The sequence below is a fragment of the Podarcis filfolensis genome (assembly GCF_964270895.1).
Source record: "Podarcis filfolensis genome assembly, chromosome: 10".
In the NCBI taxonomy this organism is placed as follows: domain Eukaryota; kingdom Metazoa; phylum Chordata; class Lepidosauria; order Squamata; family Lacertidae; genus Podarcis; species Podarcis filfolensis.
The window spans coordinates 72310077-72331598 of record NC_139612.1 but is presented as its reverse complement, the minus strand read 5'-3'; the positions used below and the strand labels follow the sequence as shown (position 1 = coordinate 72331598).

Below are 21522 nucleotides of genomic sequence, written 5' to 3'. Positions count from 1 at the left end.
GAGCCTCTGCAGCTCAGGAGAGGCTGGAGGGTTACTGGACCCAGAGGCAACCTCCTCTTCCCCTGACGGGGCTGAGAGTGGAGCACCTGCAGGCAATGGGTCCTCCATCACCTCAGGGGCCAGAGCAGACTCAACTGGTGCCTGCACCTGAGGATCCAGCACAGGTGAGGACCCTTCAGGCTCAGGCCCCAGCCCCGGCTCAGCTGGTTCTGGAGGCGGGGACTCCTGTGCAGGCTGGGATTCCTCAGGTTCAACCTCTGAGTCCGAATCCCAGGCCATCACAGTGTGTGTTCCTTGCTCCCTGGACAGCAAAAAACAGCTCTCAGGGTTGATGGAACACAGCTTTTCAAAATCTCTCCCCCACCACTTTGGTGTTCTAGAATTGTGCTTTCTTTCCCTTGCAAGGCCAACTACACTATGGGCATCTTCCTTCGGAGCCTCTGGGCAAGGCTCCGAGATTATCCTGTGGAAACACAGCTCTAACATGCCACCGCAGATGTTTTATTTTGGAACATGTGGGTATCACAAGCCGCACATGAATCGTTGCGTCCTGCCTTGGTCAGGGCCTCACATGGAGTCCTGTGTCCAGTTCTGGGCACCGCAATTTAAGAAGGATGTTGACAAGCTGGAAGGTGGGCAGAGGAGGGCGACTGAGATGATCAAGGGTCTGGAAACCAAGCCTGATGAGGAATGGTTGAGGGATTAGGGTATGTTTAGCCTGGATAAGAGGAGACTGAAAGAAGATATGATAGCCCTCTGCAAAGATCTCAAGGCCTGTCACATGGAAGAGGGAACAAACTTCTTTTCTACTACGGGACCGCATCTCCTGGTATGCCCCTGGGAGGACCTTAAGGTCCACAAATAACAACATTCTGGAGGTCCCAGGTTGCAAGGTGGTTAGATTGATCTCAACTAGGGCCAGGGCCTTTTCAGTACTGGCCCCAACTTGGGTCCCGACTACGGGACTTGACATCTTTCTGCAGGGCCAGCAAGACAGAGCTGTTCCGCCTGGCCTTTGGTTTGGACCCAGTCTGACCCTTATGTTTCCCTCCCCTTATGGTTTTGATCTATGGGCTACTTTTAAAAAGGGCTGCATTTTAAATTGCATTTTAACCTGTATTTTAAATTGGTCCCCCCCCTCTCTTTTTCCCCTATTATGTTTTTACTGTGATTTTATTGGTGTCAGCTGCCCTGAGCCGGGGAGGGCGAGGTATAAATTAAATTTTATTTATTTGTTTATTTATTTTTATATTATTATTATTATTATTATTATTATTATTATTATTATTACTCCTGCTCCTGAAACTAGTTCCCAAACCAATGGCTTCAAGTTACAAGTAGATTCCAATTAAACACCAGAACTTTCTGACAGTAAGAGCTGTTCAGCAGTGGAAAGGACTCCATTGGAAAGTGGTGGGTTCTCTTTCCTTGCAGGTTTTTTTTTTTTTTAAATAAATATTTATTGAATTTTCCAATTTTATACAAACACAAAAAGAAAAAGAAAAAGAAAAAGAAAAATATTAAAAACAAATCAGTTTCAATAACAGTTTTTCAATAACATGTTTCTTTGACTTCCTCATACCTCCCCTTCTTGTTTTCTAGTTCAAGTTGTTAATCCAGCAAATCCTAATCTCTTTCCTTGCAGGTTTTAAAGTAGAGGTTGAATAGCCACCTGTCAGGAATGCTGTGGCTGAGACTCCTGCATTTCAGGGGGTTGGACTAGATGTCCTTGGGGTTTCCTTCGAACTCTGCAGTGCTATGAGTCTGTAGCAGAAAGGCTTGGGTGGCCTGGCCTGTGCTCTGATTCTAGAATTGCAATCGGTTCCAGCTGTTCTTGAGGCTCAGCAGGCACTCAGACAGAGGCGAGCAGCCCTCCTGCGCAACTCCAGAGCCCTGGCCCCCGTCCCATTCGCCCTGCTGCCTGCTTGGCAAGGGACTCCCTGCTGGCGGCTCCTCCTCTGATCTCCAGCCAAGGGAAAGGCGAAACCACAGGGAGAAAGCTCAGGGCAGCGTCCAAAGCCCGGCAGAAGCCTGTGCTGTTCTGCAAAGAGCATCTTGGAAAGGGAAGAGCGGGGGGCGAGGATGGAAGTAGCCCGTGGGGTGCAAGACAGAGGCTGCATCTCTCTTGGGGCAGACAAAGGAAGGGGCAGGGGAGCCATCTCTACAAAGGCAGGGGCAGCCAGACAGGTACAGAAAGAAAGAATGAAAGAAGGAAGGAAGGAAGGAAGGAAGGAAGGAAGGAAGGAAGGGAGGAAGGGACAGAGGGAGGGAGGGAGGGAAGGAAGGAAGGAAGGAAGGAAGTGCAGCACAGAGTGAAACTATGGAACTCCCTGCCACAGGAGGCAGTGATGGCTACTAACTTGGACAGCTTTAAAAGCTACAGTTAGGTAGCCATATTGATCTGCTGTAGTCGAAATAAAATTTAAAAATTCCTTCTGGCAGCACCTTGTTGTTGAGTCGTTCAGTCGTGTCTGACTCTTCATGACCCCCTGGACCAGAGCACGCCAGGCACTCCTGTCTTCCACTGCCTCCTGCAGTTTGGTCAGACTCATGCTGGTAGCTTCGAGCATGAGTTTGACCAAACTGCAGGAGGTAGCGCCTTAGAGACCAACTAAGTTTGTTATTGGTATCTGAAGAAGTGTGCATGCACACAAAAGCTCATACCAATAACAAACTATATGGTGCTATATGGTCTCGGTGGCCGCTCCCAGTCACCAGTCTAGCTGCCGCATTCCGGATTAGTTGTAGTTTCTGAGTCACCTTCAAAGGTAGCCCCACGTAGAGCGCATTGCAGGAGTCCAAGCGGGAGATAACCAGGGAGATAACCACTCTGGGAGGGTCTCAGTCGGCATACCAGATGGAGCTGATAAACAGCTGCCCTGGACACAGAATTGACCTGCGCCTCCATGGACAGCTGTGAGTCCAGAATGACTCCCAGGCTGCACACCTGGTCCTTCAGGGATACAGTTACCCCATTCAGGACCAGGGAGTCCCCCACACCTTGACCACAAAGAGAAGAGGGTGCTGGACTGGGTGAACCTCTGGCCTGATCTAGCCGGGCGCTGCTTATGGGTGCCGTCCACAAAGGCCCACAGACCGGAGGCTCACCAAAGGCAGAAACTTTCTTAAACTTTTCTTAAAGTATCACATATGCTATTGTGCTGCAGTGCTTAAGAGTGTCAGATTAGGAGCTGGGAGAGACGAGGGTTCAAAGCCACACTCAGATTTTAAGGGGCAGTCATTGCCTCTCAACCTAAACCGCCTCGCAAGGTTGTTGTGAGGAGCAGGGAGAACCACGGACGTTGCCTCGGCCCACTTGAAGGAAGAGGCAGGAAAGAAACGGAACAAGAGACAAATAGGTGATAACTTCACAATATGCGCAGTGGTTTTATGACAACGTCGCTTTGCTTTCCAACATGTGGCGGCCTGCCGCTTGCCCACTTGCCCGCCAGCTCTCAGCCAGAGAGACTCACCGAGGGAATATCCCAGAGGCTAAGTCATGAGCCGACACACTAAAAAGTTATTAATTTATTATTATGCATTTTGCTGAGGAGTTGTGGATTTTCATTAAAGTTGCTGGTGCTGGAAAAAAAAAATCCAACTGCTTGTGATATTCTAATGCAGCTCACCACTAATTTTACATATAAATATGCATCTATAATTTATATGCGTTCCAAAGATATGCAATTGATATTTAATTAAATTTCCTTCTTCTCCTAATACTCTTTGTGATTACAAGGTATGCAATTATTTACTAAACCCTGAAGCCTTTCCCTCCCATCTCAGCCCCGGCAGCAGAATCTGGCTGCTGCTGCAGAAAAAAACCCTCCCATACCCTCCAACATTTCTCTGATGAAAATAGGGACCTTCTGCACTACCTCAGGACGTTTCTCCCATGTCTGATCTCCCGCACCCACATACATCATTTGCACATATACGTCTGTCACCTTGAGCCAGTTACAACCTCAGCCTAGCCTACCTCGCAGGATTCTTGTCAAGAACAAATGTGTGAGGGAAGGGGTCGTGTGCGACACCTTCCACAGGTAAATGGAATACAATAAATTTCTACCTTGAAAAAGCTGCTTGAAAAATTGCGAAAATCATCAGGAACATACCAGAGAGTAAATCCTATTAAACTCAGTGGGACTTACTTCTGAGTAAAACTGCTTAGGCTTGCAGGGTAAGGCTCCATTTCCAATAAAGGAATAAACACTCCACACCTTTTTCCTAAAAGCTGCTGGCTGCTAAAGCATTGCAATTAAAGAATTTAAAGTGGATTGCTTACATTTTCCTGCAAAATTATAAGAAGGGCTTTGTATGTCAGAGTCACCATTTCCTTGATTTTGTTACAGAAATGACGGGGGGGGAGGCCACACACCCAGCAAGTGACCAAGGGGGCAACAATAGACATCCACAGAGGCAGTTGAGCAGGGGTAGGCAACCTAAGGCCCATGGGCCACAAGTGGCCCACAGGGGTCGTTTAACCGGCTGCCCGCTAAAGCAGTGCAGCACAGCATGGGGACTCACTTCTGCAGTGCAGGAAATTGAAAATCGTGTCTGCGCAGACACCGCGGGTGTGCGCACTCATGCGTCCATGCAATCCAGTCCCCAGAGGGATCTCCGCTGGAGTGAACTAGCCCAGGCGAGGTAAACCTTGCCGACCCCTGCAGTTGAGCAAGTCAGGTGTTCTGAAAGCCCATCTCCAGACAAGTCCTGAGGGCAAGGAGATGTCAAAAGTTTTATTGTTCTTCAGTGATGGGGACTTGAGAGGTGTTGGGAAAGGTGTCTGATAAAGGGACCTAATGTTGAACTTGTGTCACCCTTGTAGACCCCTCCCCATTTGTGACACGCTATCACCTTGCTGACAAAGGTCCGTATAGTCAAAGCTATGGTTTTCCCAGTAGTGATGTATGGAGGTGAGAGCTGGACCATAAAGAAGGCTGATCGCCGAAGAATGGATGCTTTTGAGTTCTGGTGCTGGAGGAGACTCTTGAGAGTCCCATGGCCTGCAAGAAGACCAAACCTATCCATTCTGAAGGAAATCAGCCCTGAGTGCTCACTGGAAGGACAGATCCTGAAGCTGAGGCTCCAATACTTTGGCCAACTCATGAGAAGAGAAGACTCCTTGGAAAAGACCCTGATGCTGGGGAAGATGGAGGGCACAAGGAGAAGGGGATGACAGAGGACGAGATGGTTGGATACTGTTCTCGAAGCTACCAGCATGAGTTTGACCAAACTGCAGGAGGCAGTGGAAGACAGGAGGGCCTGGCGTGCTCTGGTCCAGGGGGTCACGAAGAGTCGGACACGACTAAATGACTCAACAACAAAGTGATGTAGTGATGATGTATCAGTGATGCTGCTCAAAGTGTATTCTGGGGGAAAGAGGGAAGTTTTCAAAGAGGAGGTCACCCCATGCTAGAGGTTCTTACTCCTGTGGGGACCTGTTGCACAACAATGAAGATTGTGGTCTACTGACTGCTGTTTTGCTCCAAATTACTTGGCTGGAACTTCCTTCTTTTACTGACCACATGGACCAGCGAAGGATTTGCACCCGGACAAGCTGGGCTGTTGAGTAGGAATTTTTTTCCTTAACAACTTGGTGCAGGGCTTTTATTTTCAGTATCAACATGACTCCTTTTTCGCCCCTCTGCACCTTCTGATTCCAGAAAGAACAGGTTGTGGAAAGCTGCCCTTGAGGTCCACAGGGTCTGGGTGCCTCCCCTTCAGGCCCCAGATCTGTGGGGAGGAATCACATTGAGCCAGCATTGGGTGGACCTGGGAAGAGCAATCCTTCCCTTGCAAGTGGATCCCAATGGATCCACTATGGAACGAATGAAGCTTGAGCTTCAGGACCCCTAATCCCAGAGGGTCCCCAGACGAGGCTTTAGTCCACATGCTTAAAATTTTGGGGTCTACCAATTGGGAGATCGATTGGGCTAACTTTTTAGGGGACAGGCCCCTGCTACACCTCTGAAAAAAGTGGCCTGTTTGTCTTTAGAGCGGCAACTTTAAGGAGAAAAGTTTGCAGGGATGGTAAGCTAAATTCTTCATGGGAGCAAACTCTTATCCGACATAATGCCTCGTTTCATTCATTATTTTAACCACATAATGTGTTTTATCCTGTTCTATGTGATATTTTGTTTTCTTTTTCTGTAATGGCTTTGGTGTCACGAATAAAGAATATGTGTTTATTCCTTCCTTGTAGTTTTTACTGCAGATAAACATGGCTACTCTTCTGGAACATGCCTGCTGCTTTGCAAGATTCCCCTTTGATTATTTTTTTAAGATGTTTTAAATGAGGGAGAAGAGAGAGATGGAGAAACACGAAAGCAGGGCAAGAGATGTTTTCCCTCCAATCCCGAATCGTGTAATCAGGAACTCTGTTTGCTTGTCGCATGGACACACACACAAACACACACACACATCCCTTCGCACCAATCAATCTCAGGCCGATCAATCTGGCTCTGGGAACGCCTGCTGCTGCCCCTCTGCTCTCCCATCAGCCGTGGACATGAGGGCGATCTGTCAATAATATGCTACATCTCTGCCTGGGGAGCTGACTCTCAGTTGCCACCGCTCTGGCCCTGTACACTTAGCAGAACCCGAGAATCCCTGACAATCAGGATGCCTTTCCGCTCCCCTATGGCTCCCAGCCAGCATCCAAGGATAGAAGGGAAGGGAGAGGCAGCCTCGAACTCTCGAGACACTCCGTATTAAAAAAAATCATAACAAACCTAAGGCAGTAGCACTGAAAATTCAGAGGGCAGACAAGCTTCATCTGCAAAGCAGCTGCAGGCTTGCTTGAAGGAAAGGGTGCAGTCCACAGAGCCATGTGGCTGGGGTGTGTGTCTGGGGAGAGAGGGGCAATTGTGGGCAAGCGTGGCCTGGGGAGACTTCTGAGGACCAAGTAGAGAGACCTGGACAGATGTATCTGGCCCCCAAGCCTTGCTGCAGTTGCATCTACCGTAGTCCCAAAGGCTTTTGAACCTTCTAAAGGTAAAACAGAAGAAGAAAGGTAAAGGACCCCTGGATGGTTGAGTCCAATCAAAGGCGACTCTGGGGTGCGGCGCTCCTCTCACTTTCAGGCTGAGGGAGCCGGTGTTTGTCCACAGACAGCTTTCCGGGTCATGTAGCCAGCAGGACAAAACCACTTCTGGTGCAACAGAACACCGTGATGGAAACCAGAGCACAAGGAAACACCGTTTACCTTCCCACTGCAGTGGTACCAATTTATCTACTTGCACTGGCATGCTTTCGAACTGCTAGGTTGGCAGGAGCTGGGACAGAGCAATGGGAGCTCAGCTCATCATGGAGATTCGAACCGCCGACCTTCTGATCAGCAAGCCCAAGAGGCTCAGTGGTTTAGACCACATGTCCCTTCTACCCGTGAACCTTCTACCTTCAAGGCATGCACTCCCTGCATCAATTGATCTGCTAAGGAGACTCTAGTTTTCCAGGGTGTGAAATTGGGAAGAGATTTTGCTTCCCACAGTGTAGAACATCCATATGCCCCCAAGAGCCCCAGCCAGAATAGCTCTGAGGCTGGTGGGAACTGTGGTCCAGAGCATCTGAAGGGCACCTGATTAACAAAGGCAGGTGAGGTTGCCTGTTCCTTCTCACCCCATGTTCATCCCATGTCAAGAAGAGGTGGCGCAGGACTTCAAACCAGTTCCAAAATCTGCCAACTCCATTGACCAGAAGCAGAAGAGGACAAATGTACCGTGAGCAGTGATCCCTCTTTGAAACAACCTTCCATTCCCTGGAAAACAGAAGCCCTGCTGTTTTAGCTTTAAAAGCCTGGAAGCCAATCCAGGAATCCAAGCAAAGTCACTGCAGTTTGGCTTCTGCCTCTTGCGGGAGAAAGTTGGCCCATGCCAACTGTGCCCCCTGGTCCACTCTCTCTGACCAAGGGCCTCTTCCCTATTGATTGATGCCCTCAGGGTCACACTCTGACCACAATCCGATCCAGTCTTATGGGGCAAGAGTTAAAACACCAGCGGTCCTCGGTTCACTCCTCGCCAACCAGGGAAGGAGCGGAGGGCCAATTCCGTCCTTTGCTTGGCCTGGCAAGGCTCCATCGCTGAAGAGCTGGCTCATGAAATGTTCGGAGTACTAAAACAGCTTCTGGAAATTAATTTGCTTCCTGCTAGAGCCTCTGCAAAAGGGCAGCATGGAGAGAAAGGAGCCGTCAGCCTTTGGGGGCACAAGAGCTGCAGGCAGCCAAGGATTCAGGGACTCTGAAATTATTATTATTATTATTATTATTATTATTATTATTATTATTATGGCTTGCTTAAAAAAAGAAACACTACAGAAACATTTGCTCAGACAAGTCTGGGAAAAGCATTAGAGCAGAAATCATGCAAGCAAATATAAGCGGGATTCACCAAGAGTCACAGAATTATGGAATCGTAGAATTGGAAGAAACATCAAAGGACATCTAGTCCACCCCCCCCCCAATGCTGGAGTCACAGCAAAAGAATCCTTGGCAGATGGCCATCCAACCTCTGCTTAAAAACCTCCAAGGAAGGAGAGTCCACTGTCTCCCGAGGTTGTCTGCTCCACTGTGGAATGGCTCTTACTGTCAGAAAGTTATTCCTGCTGCTTAGTCAGAATCTCCTTCCTTGTCATTTGAAACCACCGGCTAAGGAGCCCTCTCGAACAGCAGAAAACAAGGTTGGTCCACCTTCCATGGGAAAGCTATTTGAAGCTCAGCATCAAAAAAATGAAGATCATGGCCACTGGGCCCATCACCTCCTGGCAAATAGAAGGGGAAGAAATGGAGGCAGTGAGAGATTTTACTTTCTTGGGCTCCATGATCACTGCAGATGGCGACAGCAGTCACGAAATTAAAAGACGCCTGATTCTTGGGAGAAAAGCAATGACAAACCTAGACAGAACTTAAAAAGCAGAGACATCACTTTGCCAACAAAGGTCTGTATAGTTAAAGCCATGGTTTTCCCAGTAGTGATGTATGGAAGTGAGAGCTGGACCATAAAGAAGGCCGATGGCTGAAGAATTGATGCTTTTGAATTATGTTGCTGGAGGAGACTCTTGAGAGTCCCATGGACTGCAAGAAGATCAAACCTATCCATTCTGAAGGAAATCAGCCCTGAGTGCTCACTGGAAGGACAGATCCTGAAACTGAGGCTCCAAGACTTTGGCCGCCTCATGAGAAGAGAAGACTCCCTGGAAAAGCCCCTGATGTTGGGAAAGATGGAGGGCACAAGGAGAAGGGGATGACAGAAGACGAGATGGTTGGACAGTGTTCTCGAAGCTATCAGCATGAGTTTGACCAAACTGCGGGAGGCAGTGGAAGACAGGAATGCCTGGCGTGCTCTGGTCCAGGGGGTCACAAAGAGTCGGACACGACTAAACGACTAAACAAAAACAACAACAACACATCACCACTCAGGGTTTATCCAGACTTCCGCTTGTGTGGTTTTGCCTTTGCCTTGATGCTTCCGCCCTAAAAACCACTCTTTGGAGCTAAGTTGGAACAAATGGCAAGCTTCGGTGTTCCAGATCAGTGCTAAACCACTGGTTTTCCTGGGGCTGTGGATGAGCGGGGAGCAGAGCAAGCAATGTAGGTTTTAGCAGAAGTCAAACTGTAACAGAACGGAAACAGCACCAATTGAGGGAGAAAAAGAAACTGTTGCCTCCTTGCATCTCTAAGCAGGATCGAGCTGTTAGTGACTAACTAACTTCCAGCGTGTGCTACAAAAGTTGTCAGGAGTCCCAGTTAGAAGGCAACAGAGGCAGACGTACAAGCTCGTTCCCCAGGGAAGGCAGCCCATTTATTTATTTTTCGCAACTTTGCCCGGTTTCAAGGCACTTCGCTCTGATCGTGAGAAAGATGATGCCTGGTAATGAGGATGACCTCTCAGACAGCAGGAAGAAGACCAGGATAGAGATATGACTGCTTAATTGCAAAGCCTGTAAACAGCTTTCATTTAAGGAAAATGTTCAGAGGCTCACGCTGACACCAATTTGGCTCGCCTCTAAGGAGCGCTGATCTGCTGGAGAGATTTTCCCCAAGCGCCGGCGTTTGGAGTGCTGTTTCAAGGGCTGCATCATGCGCCAGCTTTTGCGGCACAGAAATAAACCTGATCTATGCGCTGTTTTCTGCAGACACCCCTTATAAAAACAAACCCTTTCCCCTTCGGCCTGATGGCATCATCCTTGAGCCCCAGCTGGGAGATCATTCCTCCATGAGGGTGGGAAACTTGGCAAGGCTTTCAAAGGCCAGTCTTGGCTTTCCTTGGATGCTTCGGTTACACAATTCCTAAATTATGTCCCACAAACCTGCGAAACGAGCAGCAGAGAGGAGCCGGGTCTCTGGTCAACAGAGGACCCCCTGGAGAAACCCCCTCCAGATGTTACCCCAACAGAGATCCTGTTTGTGTGTAACATTAGAGCTTTGCCTCTCGTGACCTTCAGCGGGTCAAATGCTATTGAAACTGTGTCAGGAGCGAAGGAGGATCTTGGGCCAAAGCGAAAATCTGGAGAGCAGCAGCAAAATAAACAAGGCAGTCGTGCGGAATCCTTTTCTCGTGTTACTCCATATGGCAGCTCCAGATGAGCTGGAATCAAACCGTATATTCCATTCCACTGAAGCTGACAGCAAGCTGCTCGATGAAGTCTCTGAGAGATTTCTGCAGTCTTGCACGGAACAAATGAAGGAACCGGGAAGAAAAGGAAACCAGCGGACGGACCCAATTACCCTCTCGGCTGTGTCAGCGCTGTCGCCTGTAGGATGATACTTGGCCTTTGGTCGCAGGCCTTGCATAGCATGCTGCTGCACACATTATATAGAAGCACACACACACACACACACTGCCTGGTATAGTCAATGTGGGGCATATTATTGCCTCTTCTCATGACCTGAACTCTGTTTCCATTTGCAGGGAGAAGAGGTCCTAAGGCAGCCACTTGGAAAAGTCAAGGGAGCCCTGGCCTGTCCCCTGAGGGTCCTCATAAAATGGGAGCTGGCTGTGCCACTGATATGTCTTGGCATCAGCGAACGATTCTATAGAGGAGTAACAACAACAACAATAACAACAATAATTTATTATTTATTCCCCACCCATCTGGTTGGGTTTCCCCAGCCACTCTGGGCGGCTCCCAGCAAAATATTAAAACACGACAAAACATCAAACATTAAAAACTTCCCTAAACAGGGCTGCCTTCAGATGTCTTCTAAAAGTCAGATAGATGTTTATTTCCTTGACATCTGACGGGAGGGCGTTCTACAGGGTGGGCGCCACTACCGAGAAGGCCCTCTGCCTGGTTCCCTGCAACCTCACTTCTCGCAGGGAGGGAACCACCAGAAGGCCCTCGGAGCTGGATCTCAAAGTCTGGGCTGAATGATGGGGGTGGAGACGCTCCTTCAGGTATACTGGACCGAGGCCGTTTAGGGCTTTAAAGGTCAGCGCCAACACTTTGAATTGTGCCCGGAAACGTACTGGGAACCAATGTAGGTCTTTCAGGACCAGTGTTATATGGTCTCGGCGGCCTCTCCCAATCACCAGTCTAGCTGCAGCATTCTGGATTAGTTGTAGTTTCCGGGTCACCTTCAAAGGGAGCCCCATGCAGAGCGCATTGCAGTAGTCCAAGTGGAAGATAACTAGACCATGCACCACTCTGGCGAGACAGTCTGCGGGCAGGGAGGGTCTCATCCTGCGTACCAGATGGAGCTGGTAGACAGCTGCCCTGGACACAGAATTGACCTGCACCTCCATGGACAGCTGTGAGTCCAGAATGACTCCCAGGCTGTGCACCTGGTCCTTCAGGGGCACAGTTACCCCATTCAGGACCAGGAAGTCCCCCACACCACCCCGCCCCCTGTCCCCCCAAAACAGTACTTCTATCTTGTCAGGATTCAGCCTCAATCTGTTAGCCAGCATCCATCCTCTAACCACCTCCAGGCACTCACACAGGACCTTCATCGCCTTCACTGGTTCTGATTTAAAAGAGATGTAGAGCTGGGTAGGGAGCCATTCTGTAGACATTCTGTAAAAGGTAAAGGTAAAGGACGCCGTTTACCTTCCTGCTGGAGCTCTACCTATTTATCTACTTGCACCTTGACGTGCTTTCGAACTGCTTGGTTGGCAGGACCAGGGACTGAACAACGGGAGCTCACCCCGTCGTGGGGATTCGAACCGCCGACCTTCTGATCGGCAAGCCCTAGGCTCTGTGGTTTAGACCACAGCGCCACCTGCGACATTCTGTAGCCACTCCCATTTCCTCCAACTGCTCTCCTCCTCCTCCACAGTCCAATTCTGTTCACACCAGAATAATGCGTAGTGCCCCCCCCTGCTTTGGAACACCCTCCCCAAAGAGACTCCTCTGGCTGGCTTTTAGTTTCAGCAGCAAATGAGAGTGCTTCTACATGCAAAGCTGTTTCCTTGACTCCCGTTCGCCAGTCCGTGTTTTCAGGGATGCCGCTGGGAAGTGGGTTTTAGACGTTTCATTTGAGCGGCGTGTGCTTTTTATGCCATGATTGCTAGCCTCTATTGTTCATCATTTTGCATATTTCATGTGCAATGCTTCATGTATTTTCCTTTAACCAGAGAGAGAGAGACTTATGAATTTATAAACTCAGCGAACAAACATGCAGGTTTCATGGGGGTTCATGGAAGTGTAACCAATGGGATTCTGTCCTGCATGACTAACTTAGACACCCTCCAGCTTCTCCGCCCAACTTGGTCTAAATAAAGCCAAGGGATGAGAACCTGTTGCCACCTGTATGGGGTCTGCCTGATGCACACAGTTTAGGGATCAAATGCCTGAGTTAAGTGGATGGCAGTGAGAAACACCAGGGCTATGTCACAGGGAGTGTTAGAAATCAAAATATTTTTGGTCTTTATGGGCCAGCTCTCACTTCTATACATCACTACTGGGAAAACCATAGCTTTAACTATACGGACCTTTTTTGGCAAGGTGATGTCTCTGCTTTTTAGGATGCTGTCTAGGTTTGTCATTGCTTTTCTCCCAACAAGCAGGCGTCTTTTAATTTCATGAAAGGTGGTGAAAGGTAGAATGAAATGAACGAATGAATGAAATCATTGACTGGACAAGTCTTCAGTTGAGTGCCCATTGACACTTCACTTGACAGCCCACACGCTTGCTTCCAATCAGGATTTTATGGGAAACGCTCCTGTCTTCCCATAAAATCCCAGCATCACAACCCTCTGAAGGCAGAGCTGGCTCATCAGGGCTGCATCACCACTAAGAGTTTGCATCCCACCTTCCTGCCTCTTGCTTTTTAAATAAGTTTCTTTCCTTTCCTTACCTGGCTTTGCCTGATGTTTTGTATTTAATGGATTTCCCAGTTTCATCAGTGCCCCCTCCTCCAACCCCTGCATCCCTGCCTTTCCCCCTTTTCCTCTTTATTTCTCTCCTCCCCCTCTCAATCTTACATTTTGCTCACGGTGTTTGACACGTTAGTGGCGTTACCTGCCATTATTTTGCAATGTCCCCTGCACCTTAGTCTCCCTGCAATTCCACTCGCTGTACTGTTGGCGATTTAGTGCCTTGGAACACGGACATCTGTTTCGGTCCGTCCTGGATTCTGGTTTAACCCTTGCACTGCCTCAACTGACTTCTTAAAAACAGGTTTGCTGGGTCAAAAGGGCCGCCCTGCCCATAAGCAGCTGCCCAGGTTCCTCCAGACACAGAGAGAGAGAGGCTGAGGAGGGCACAAGGGCAACCAAGTGTCAACTCCAGTGTTTGCCCTCAGCATCTGATAGTCAGAGGTAGAATCAGAATCATAAAGGGACCCCCAAGGGCCATCCAGTCCAACCCCCTGCACTGCAGGAATCTCAGCTAAAGCATCCATGACAGATGGCCACCCAATCTCTGCCTAATAATAATAATAATAATAATAATAATAATAATAATAATTGTATTTATATCGTGCCCTCCCCAGCCAAAGCCGGGCTCAGAGCGGCTAACAACAATAAAAGTAACAAAGCATTCTAAAATCAATTCATTCTAAAATCAATTCAGAATCAAATTCATGGCAACCATTGGGCTAGAGTTCTATGAGGATTACCGAAGGAGGGGGTCAGATGCGCCTTGGCCAAAGGCCTGGTGGAACAGCTCTGTCTTGCAGGCCCTGCCGAAAGATGTCAAGTCCCGCAGGGCCCTAGTCCCTTGGGACCGAGCGTTCCACCAGATTGGGGCCACGGCCGAAAAAGCCCTGGCTCTGGTCGAGGCCAGCCTAACCTCCCTGTGGCCCGGGATCTCCAAGGTGTTTTTGTCTGAAGACTGTAAGGTCCTCCGTGGGACATACCAGAAGAGGCGGTCCCGTAGGTACGAGGGTCCTAGGCCATATAAAAAAAAAAACCCTTCCCTTTACTAATATTGGCTGTCCTTTTTTTGTGTGTGGCAACTGCAATTGCATCCAGTCACGTTAGGAAGAAGCAATGCGAAGGGTTGGAAGTTTGCTACTAGGCAGGCCGAGAAACGCTCACAGTAAAAAAGCTCTGGTGAAATACGCAGCCGTAAAGACAATAATCCGGCGAGTGGGAGTGCAGCAGAAACAGGAGCAGAACGAGGAGGGAAATAGGAAACCTCATCCATGAAGGCTGCCCCTTATTGCTCTTTCACAAGCATGGAGGCCTAATAGTTCGTGAACGCTGAAGGCGCCATGCCAGAATTACCGATCGCTCCCATCACAACCTGGGATTTATCTCTGGGCTTCGAGGAAAGAGTTATGAGCGGGTCAGCTGCATGCCAGGGAAATGGTTTGTGCTCTGTTGCAGCTCAGCTGGTGAGAAGCCAGGTGAAAGGAGCCTTGCCGTGTCTTTCGTTCCCACAGCTGTGGAAGAGCTTGCTTAGAAACCTCAGCCACACATCATCTTGGTTGCCCTCCTTTGCACACCTTCCAGCTTGTCAACATCCTTCTCAAATTGTAGTGCACAGAATTGATACTATGACTTCCCTTGATCTGGAATTGATGCAGCCTAGAATAGCATCCACCTTTTTTGCTGCTGCATCACAGTGTTGGCTCATGTTAAGTTTGTAGTCCACCATGACCCCTAGATCCTTTTCACATGTACTACTGGCAAGTCAGACGTCCCCCATCCTATATTTGTGCATCTGGTTCTTCCTGCCTAAGTGCAGAACCTGACATTTGTCCCTATTGATATCCATTTTGTTAGCTTGGGCCCAGTTCTCCAATCTGCTACCAGTCATCTTGAATTCTGATTCTGTTTTCTGCAGCATTAGCTGCCCCTCCCAGTTTGGCGCCACCTGCAAATTTGCTGAGCATCCCCTCAATTCCTTCATCCAAGAATGAATATAGCAATTTGTGAAAAGGTGGCATCAACGCCTCAGCGGAGGAGGAAATAACAGCACTGAGTACATGGTGCGGCTTAGGGTGGGGCAGAAGGTGAACAGGCTTTTCAGGGCCCCCTCCTTCTTCCCTGCACAGATAAACTCTATTTTGGCACTCAAAATTCAGACGGACACATTTTGACACAGCTACAAATCATTTGGTGCTTTAAGGGTTAGTAAGCAATTGGCCAGGCTGACTCTTGTGTTCCTGGCCCCCACCCAGGGGTGCTGAGATCCTCAGGGCACCTCTCTGGCCTTCTCTGGGCTCCAGGTAACTGTGGCAGGCTGGCCCAGATCTCATTTACATGAAACTGCTTGGCGTCAGCAGACAACTCTGTTAAGTGTGCTTGGAGGGGTGGCTGCCAAAGTCGGGATATGAAGTTAATAGTCAAGAATGCGCTGGTAGAGGAAAGGAGGGGCTGGAATGGGGGGGGAGATGTTGCGGGGGTGTTTGGCTCACAGCTGCCCAGCTGGTGGCCCTTGGCGAAGCAGCCCATTATCCTCCATTAGGAAGGAATTGTAAGGAAAATCAACAGCCTCCAGAAAAGGGCAGGGCGGGGGAATCCAGCTCATTACAAAAAGGAAAGAGGGAGGGAGAGAAATAGAGGAAGGAAGGAAAGAAGGAGTGCATGTAGCAGAGGCTCCTTTTCTCTCCCCCAAACTGCAACAGAAGGGAGGAAATGAGATGTTCTTCTTGCAGGGAACTGACTCCAACTGCCCTTCAGGAATCCTCACCAGCTGGCAAGGCAGGAAAGTCCAGGGCAGGGACAGGATCTGCGAGTGCAGAAGGGAAGCCGCAGGTGGGCTGAAGCCCACTGCCACCAGTGCAGCCCCTGCCCACAGGTGTCCAAGGACAAGCCCCCCCCCCCCCAATCCAGCCCGCCTGCTGTCACGGAGGAAGCTCGAGGTTAAACAGCAAGCAAGTAGGTGCATCTCATCTGTTTGCCACCACGAGCTGTCAGATAATCAATTCCCTGACGCACAATGAAAAAGAAAGAAAAACCCAGAGAGAGGGAGAGGGAGAGAGAGAGGTCTTTAGCTGCCACCCCAGCAGGGAAGTCTCAAAGGAGGAGGAGGGGGAGCCTCTATCCTGGATGGAGAAACCCAGTCTGGCCTCAGGATTGGGGACACAGCCCCTCGCAGACCACCACCCCAGATTGACTCCTGCGACAGCGCACCAAGGATCCGAGGTGGCATCTCCATGGGCTGAGACTCCAGGATAAGATGCAGGTTTGTATCCTGCCCCCTCCCCCTGCTCCCTCCTCCACTGCACCCCCCAGTGTGAAGCAGACAGTGCTGAACAATCAAATACTCATGAAATAGTAAGAGGCCGCAGGGCCATGCTGGAGAATGAGGCTAAAAGTCTGCTTGCCCCCCCCCCCAGGCTTTGCTCAAAACAGGAGCAATCGGGCCTTGCATCACGGAATCACAGAACTAGAGAGTTGGAAGGGACCCCCAGGTCCCCTCGTCCAACCCCCAGAGCCTGAGGACATTTCAGAGCGGCAGCAGAGAACAATTTGCCAACGAACTGGTGCCCTGGGGGTCAAATCCATGCATGTCCTGTGGCTCTGCCACCCTTAACGGTGGCCGAGAACCAGCCTCTGTGCAGAAGTCAGCTTCATTTCCATCCTGCTAGCACCCTTCCACACCCAGGGGCGAGAGAACGGTGCCCTAGTTATCAGCCCATGTGCCAGGGGCAGAAATCCAGCTGGAGGGTGGCAGAGGGCCACAAATGGCCAACACACGCCCACAGCAAGGCCACGTGTCAAAAGTGGAGGCCAGCCCAGGCAGCCTGGAGGGAGTCCCCATCCCTTTCCCCACCAACGGAGCGGCAGTGAGGAAGGTCAAACCCAGAGCGTGTGGCTAAGTGAGGGTGGGGTACCTTGCTTTTGGCTCTGGACCTGCCATGCCTCGGCTTTTGCTCCTGGTCTCCCCGCGGGGTCGGTTTCCTTCCCAGAGAGGCGCCCATCTTCCTCCCCACGGCGCTGACTCTGTCCCTCGCTCATCTCCACACTGGCTTGAGGACAGGGCGTAGAGCTCACACCCGGACAGACACACACACACACAAATGCTCACTGTCAGGCGGACACACACACACACACACTCGCACATTCCACAACCTTCCCTCTGTCCAAGCAAAACAGCAGCGGCTGTGCTGAGGGGATGCACTGTGGCCAGCTTTGCAAATGACCCTTTCTGCAAGCCCCTCACCGCTGCTGTTGCAGGAGGCGTTTGTGTCTTTCCTCCCTTCCTGCTCCCCCCTCGCCCTGCCAGACCTCTGCCTCTCTCTCCTCTCTCAGGCCAGCTGTCCCGAACGGCCCCTCTGGTGCTGCCTGACCCAGAAGGAAGGGGGAAACTGCCAACCACCTGCCATCGGCTCCAAAGCCTGAAATTCAACACCATGTGAGGTTCCAGAGCACAGAGAGCCCAGGAAAGGATGGGCTGGGGCTGGGGGGGTGGAGGCAATGTCCTCCCTCTCATTTAGTCATTTGTTTATTTTTTTTTAAAAAAAATGCTGTCCTGCTTTTCCTCCAAAGCAGCCAACGACAAGACATTCAGATCAATAAAACAGTGTCATGAAAGAGGCAGCCACAGCAGGGTCGATACCATCCCAGCAGCAGAACGCGCTTCTTTGCCGGTTTGCTTCGTTTGTCCCTGCCTCTCCTCCAAGGAGCTCAAGGTGGCACGCAGAGTCACCTCGTCACAACGACCCTGCGACATAGGCTGGGTTAAGGGAGCGGCTAGCCCAAGGGAGCTCTGGGATGCAGGCAGGATTCAAACCTGGGGCTCTGTGGTGCTAGACCTGAGCTGCCGCACTGCCGTACGTCAGACATCAACCTCCCTCAAAAAGCTTCCATGCTTTAAGCAACTGGTGAAATACACTGTTACACACCACCAGAAATCTGTGTCATTCCTATTGTATTTTTATGTTGTGGTGTGCCCTGATATCTGCACATGAAGTTCTGGAAAAATATACAGTCGTACCTTGGTTCTCGAACAGAATGTGTTCCAGGACCGTTTGACTCCCAGAACCGTTTGAAAACCAAGGTGCAGCTTCCGATTGGCTGCAGGACCGTCCTGCAGCCAATCGGCCAATCGGAATCCGCACCGGACATTCAGCTTCTGAAAATCGTCTGAAAACCAGAACACTCACTTCTGGGTTTCCATCGTTCGGGAGCCGATTTGTTTGGGAGTCAAGGTGTTTGAGAGCCAAGGTATGACTGTAATGAAATGGTATATAATGAGATCTTATTTAATCCCAGTACCAGAAGATTAACTAAGCAAGCCATATAATAGGGCTCTAAAGTGAGTAAATACAGCCTAGCAGGGCTTCCCTAACTGGTTTCCAGCTGCTTTTGGATAATAATAATAATAATAATAATAATAATAATAATAATAATAATAATAATTATACCCCGCCCATCTGGGCGGCTTCCAACAGAATATTAAAATACAATAATTTATTAAACATTAAAAGCTTCCCTAAACAGGGCTGCCTTCAGATGTCTTCTAAAAGACTACAGTTCCCATCATTCCTAGCTAGCAGGACCAATAAATACAAATTTAATAAATAATGAGAATAAATAATAAATCATATGTAGCTTTTTGATTCAGCATTCGAGAGTGGGGGAAGTGGCAGGGGAAGTTAAAAAAGAGCTCAGACATGGACCGGGAAAGTGTGGGCCTGGGCCTAGAAACTGTGGGGCAAAACTGGACCTATGTCCTCAGTCACAGGCAAGTCTCTGGGAGAAAGCATTGCCTGGATTCTTGCTGTGAGGTTTTCCTTACGGAAGGGAACAGCAGCTCCTGGAAAGATCAGGCCTTTGCTAGATATCATTGCCCATCCTCAAGCAGAACCACGGTGAGAAACTGTTTCAAAACCCAATTGAAAACCCCTCCTGAAAACAGCCGCAGGGTCTACTCCAATCAGTATATCCATGGACGAGTCACAATCCAGACTCTGGCTCACATCGCTGCCACATGGCTCTCCCCATTCCGTGAGACATTCTTCAGAGATTTCTGCACCTTTAGCCATCACAAAAGTGTAGCCTGCCTAAAAAAAGAGCCGGGTTACCTTGTGCAGAATTGCAGCAGTGGAAATCAAAGAGTGCTCCTAAAAGCACCTCCAGGGATCACAAGTCTTCAAAAAAAACCCACAATTCTGTGATGATTTTACTAACAACATTTCCTTAATTATAGAGGGTATCAAGCTATCTCCTCTGACTCATGATGAGAAGTTCAAAATGGCTCACACTGGCCTAGAGGTAATTAACTCTGCGGAAGATTTGTATCCGCACCAAGATAACGCTCATTGAACGGAACGGAGCCTCAAAGTATTCTGAACTGCACAGAAGCCGTCCACAGACCAAGTCAATATTTGCGGCTGCTTACCAAGTGCCACTTTGCAATCATTTTCTGAAGGCTGCTTTCGTTGCCAAAAGGGCACGAATGAAAACTGCTATCTTAACCCAATCAGAGGGAATTGCAGGGGGCGGAGGGGGGAGCACATTGCCAACCGCACAGAGCAAAGACAGCTTCTTGCAAAATAAAATAAAGGCTGCTCTGAGATATTGCTCATGCACACACAAAAAGACAGGCGAGAAAGGGTGGCAAGAGGCTCCGCTGGCCGGCTCTTCAAATTGCCGATGGCTGGTATTCGTACATCTCCAGGGCTTCTGCTGCCTTTTCCTCCAAGGAGATCAGAGCACCAGACGTGAGCTGCTTCGGAGGCAGGAGAGAAACAGGCCAGCCTTCCCTTGGGATGAACATCACCCTGGTGCTTCCTCAAGGTGAGGGCTCACCATTGCTAGAGGCAGAAAGCCAGGCCAAATGGGCTCCTTTGGCCCGATTCTGCAAGGCTCTTTCTAATAAAACAAGATCGGGATTTAGTCCAGCAGGTCCTCAACCCCTGGAACGGGCAAGGGACCAACCCAAGCGGTTTGTGGCCTCAGCCACAAGGACAACAAGCTGCCTGCCAGGCTCTGCAGCAGCAGACCCAACCTGTGGGTCCCCAGATGTTGTTGGACTACAACTCCCATCATCCCTGAGCTCTGGCCTTGCTAGCTAGGGATGATGGGAGTTGTAGTCCAACAACATCTGGGGACCCACAGGTTGAGAACCGCTGGACTATATGATCCCTGGGTGTGCCTTCCAACTGCACTAGTCTATGATCTTGCCTGCTTGATGCCTCTGGGTGGGTTGGAGGGATCCATCTGGACAAACAGGGGGGGGGGCAACAGGGAGAGATCATCATTTCTCTCCCTGCTTTGCATCTGCAGCGTTTTCCCCTCCGCCCAACAGCTGCTGTTTCCTAGATGGACTGAAACCTCAGAGGTGCTCTCCCCCTCCATCTCCCTGCACAAGAGCGCCAGAAACCAGGCCGGCTGCCACAAGCCAAATTGAGTGGCCCTGCTGTGAGCAAAAGGGGGGAGGGCAGGCAGGAGGGGAGAAGGGGGAATGGGCATCATTTCATGTCTCATACAACAAGAGCTGCTTCAGCAGCTGAGGCATACTTTATGCTCACCCCGTCGTGGGGATTCGAACCGCCGACCTTCTGATCGGCAAGTCCTAGGCTCTGTGGTTTAGACCACAGCGCCACCCGCGTCCCTGCTTTGCATGAAAACAAATCCACATTTAATTCCTGGGATCTCCAGGTCGGGCAAGGAATGACTCCAACCTGCCCTGGTCTGAAACCCTGGAGAGCGGCTGCCAGCCAGTGTAGATATAAGAACGTCAGAAGAGCCTGCTGCTGGATCAGGCCAGTGGCCCAGCTGGTCCAACATCCTGTTCTTCTCACAGAGGCCAACTAGGTGACCATTATGGGAAGTCTGGAAGCAGGGGGTTGGACTCGATGGCCCTTGTGGTCTCTTCCAACTCTATGATTCTATGATTCTAGGATCCGAGCACATTAGCCCTCTCCCGTCCCATGGTTTCCAGCAACTGGTACTCAAAAGGATAAAACCATGCTGGGTAGTAGCTATGAATGTGTCTTGAAATAAAAAAAATTAAGGTCTTAGATATATAATAAATGTTCATAAATGTACCAAGCAAACACGTACATAAATATATAAACCACATGTCTGGAAAACAGCCAGGAAAACAGCCCTGAAACCATTTTGACTCCCAAACTGACCAAACGTTTTCTCTGCAAGGAGGGAGCGGGTGAGGGAACCTTCCCAT

The 21522-nt window shown here is 49.7% G+C and overlaps 1 protein-coding gene across 10 annotated transcripts in view; it reads right to left on the bottom strand.

Annotated features, from left to right (window-relative positions):
- Positions 1-21522, bottom strand: part of SHANK3 (SH3 and multiple ankyrin repeat domains 3) — a 430757-nt gene that overhangs the window by 269122 nt on the left and 140113 nt on the right. The window contains exon 1 of one of the 10 annotated variants that reach the window (XM_083572534.1): positions 17225-17449. The exons of the other annotated variants lie outside the window; for them this stretch is intronic. Within the exon in view, the coding sequence (XP_083428660.1) occupies positions 17225-17311 (87 nt within the window). The 5' untranslated portion in view covers positions 17312-17449. Of the gene's footprint in view, positions 1-17224; positions 17450-21522 lie in introns of those variants that run through there. 10 annotated transcript variants of the gene reach the window in all.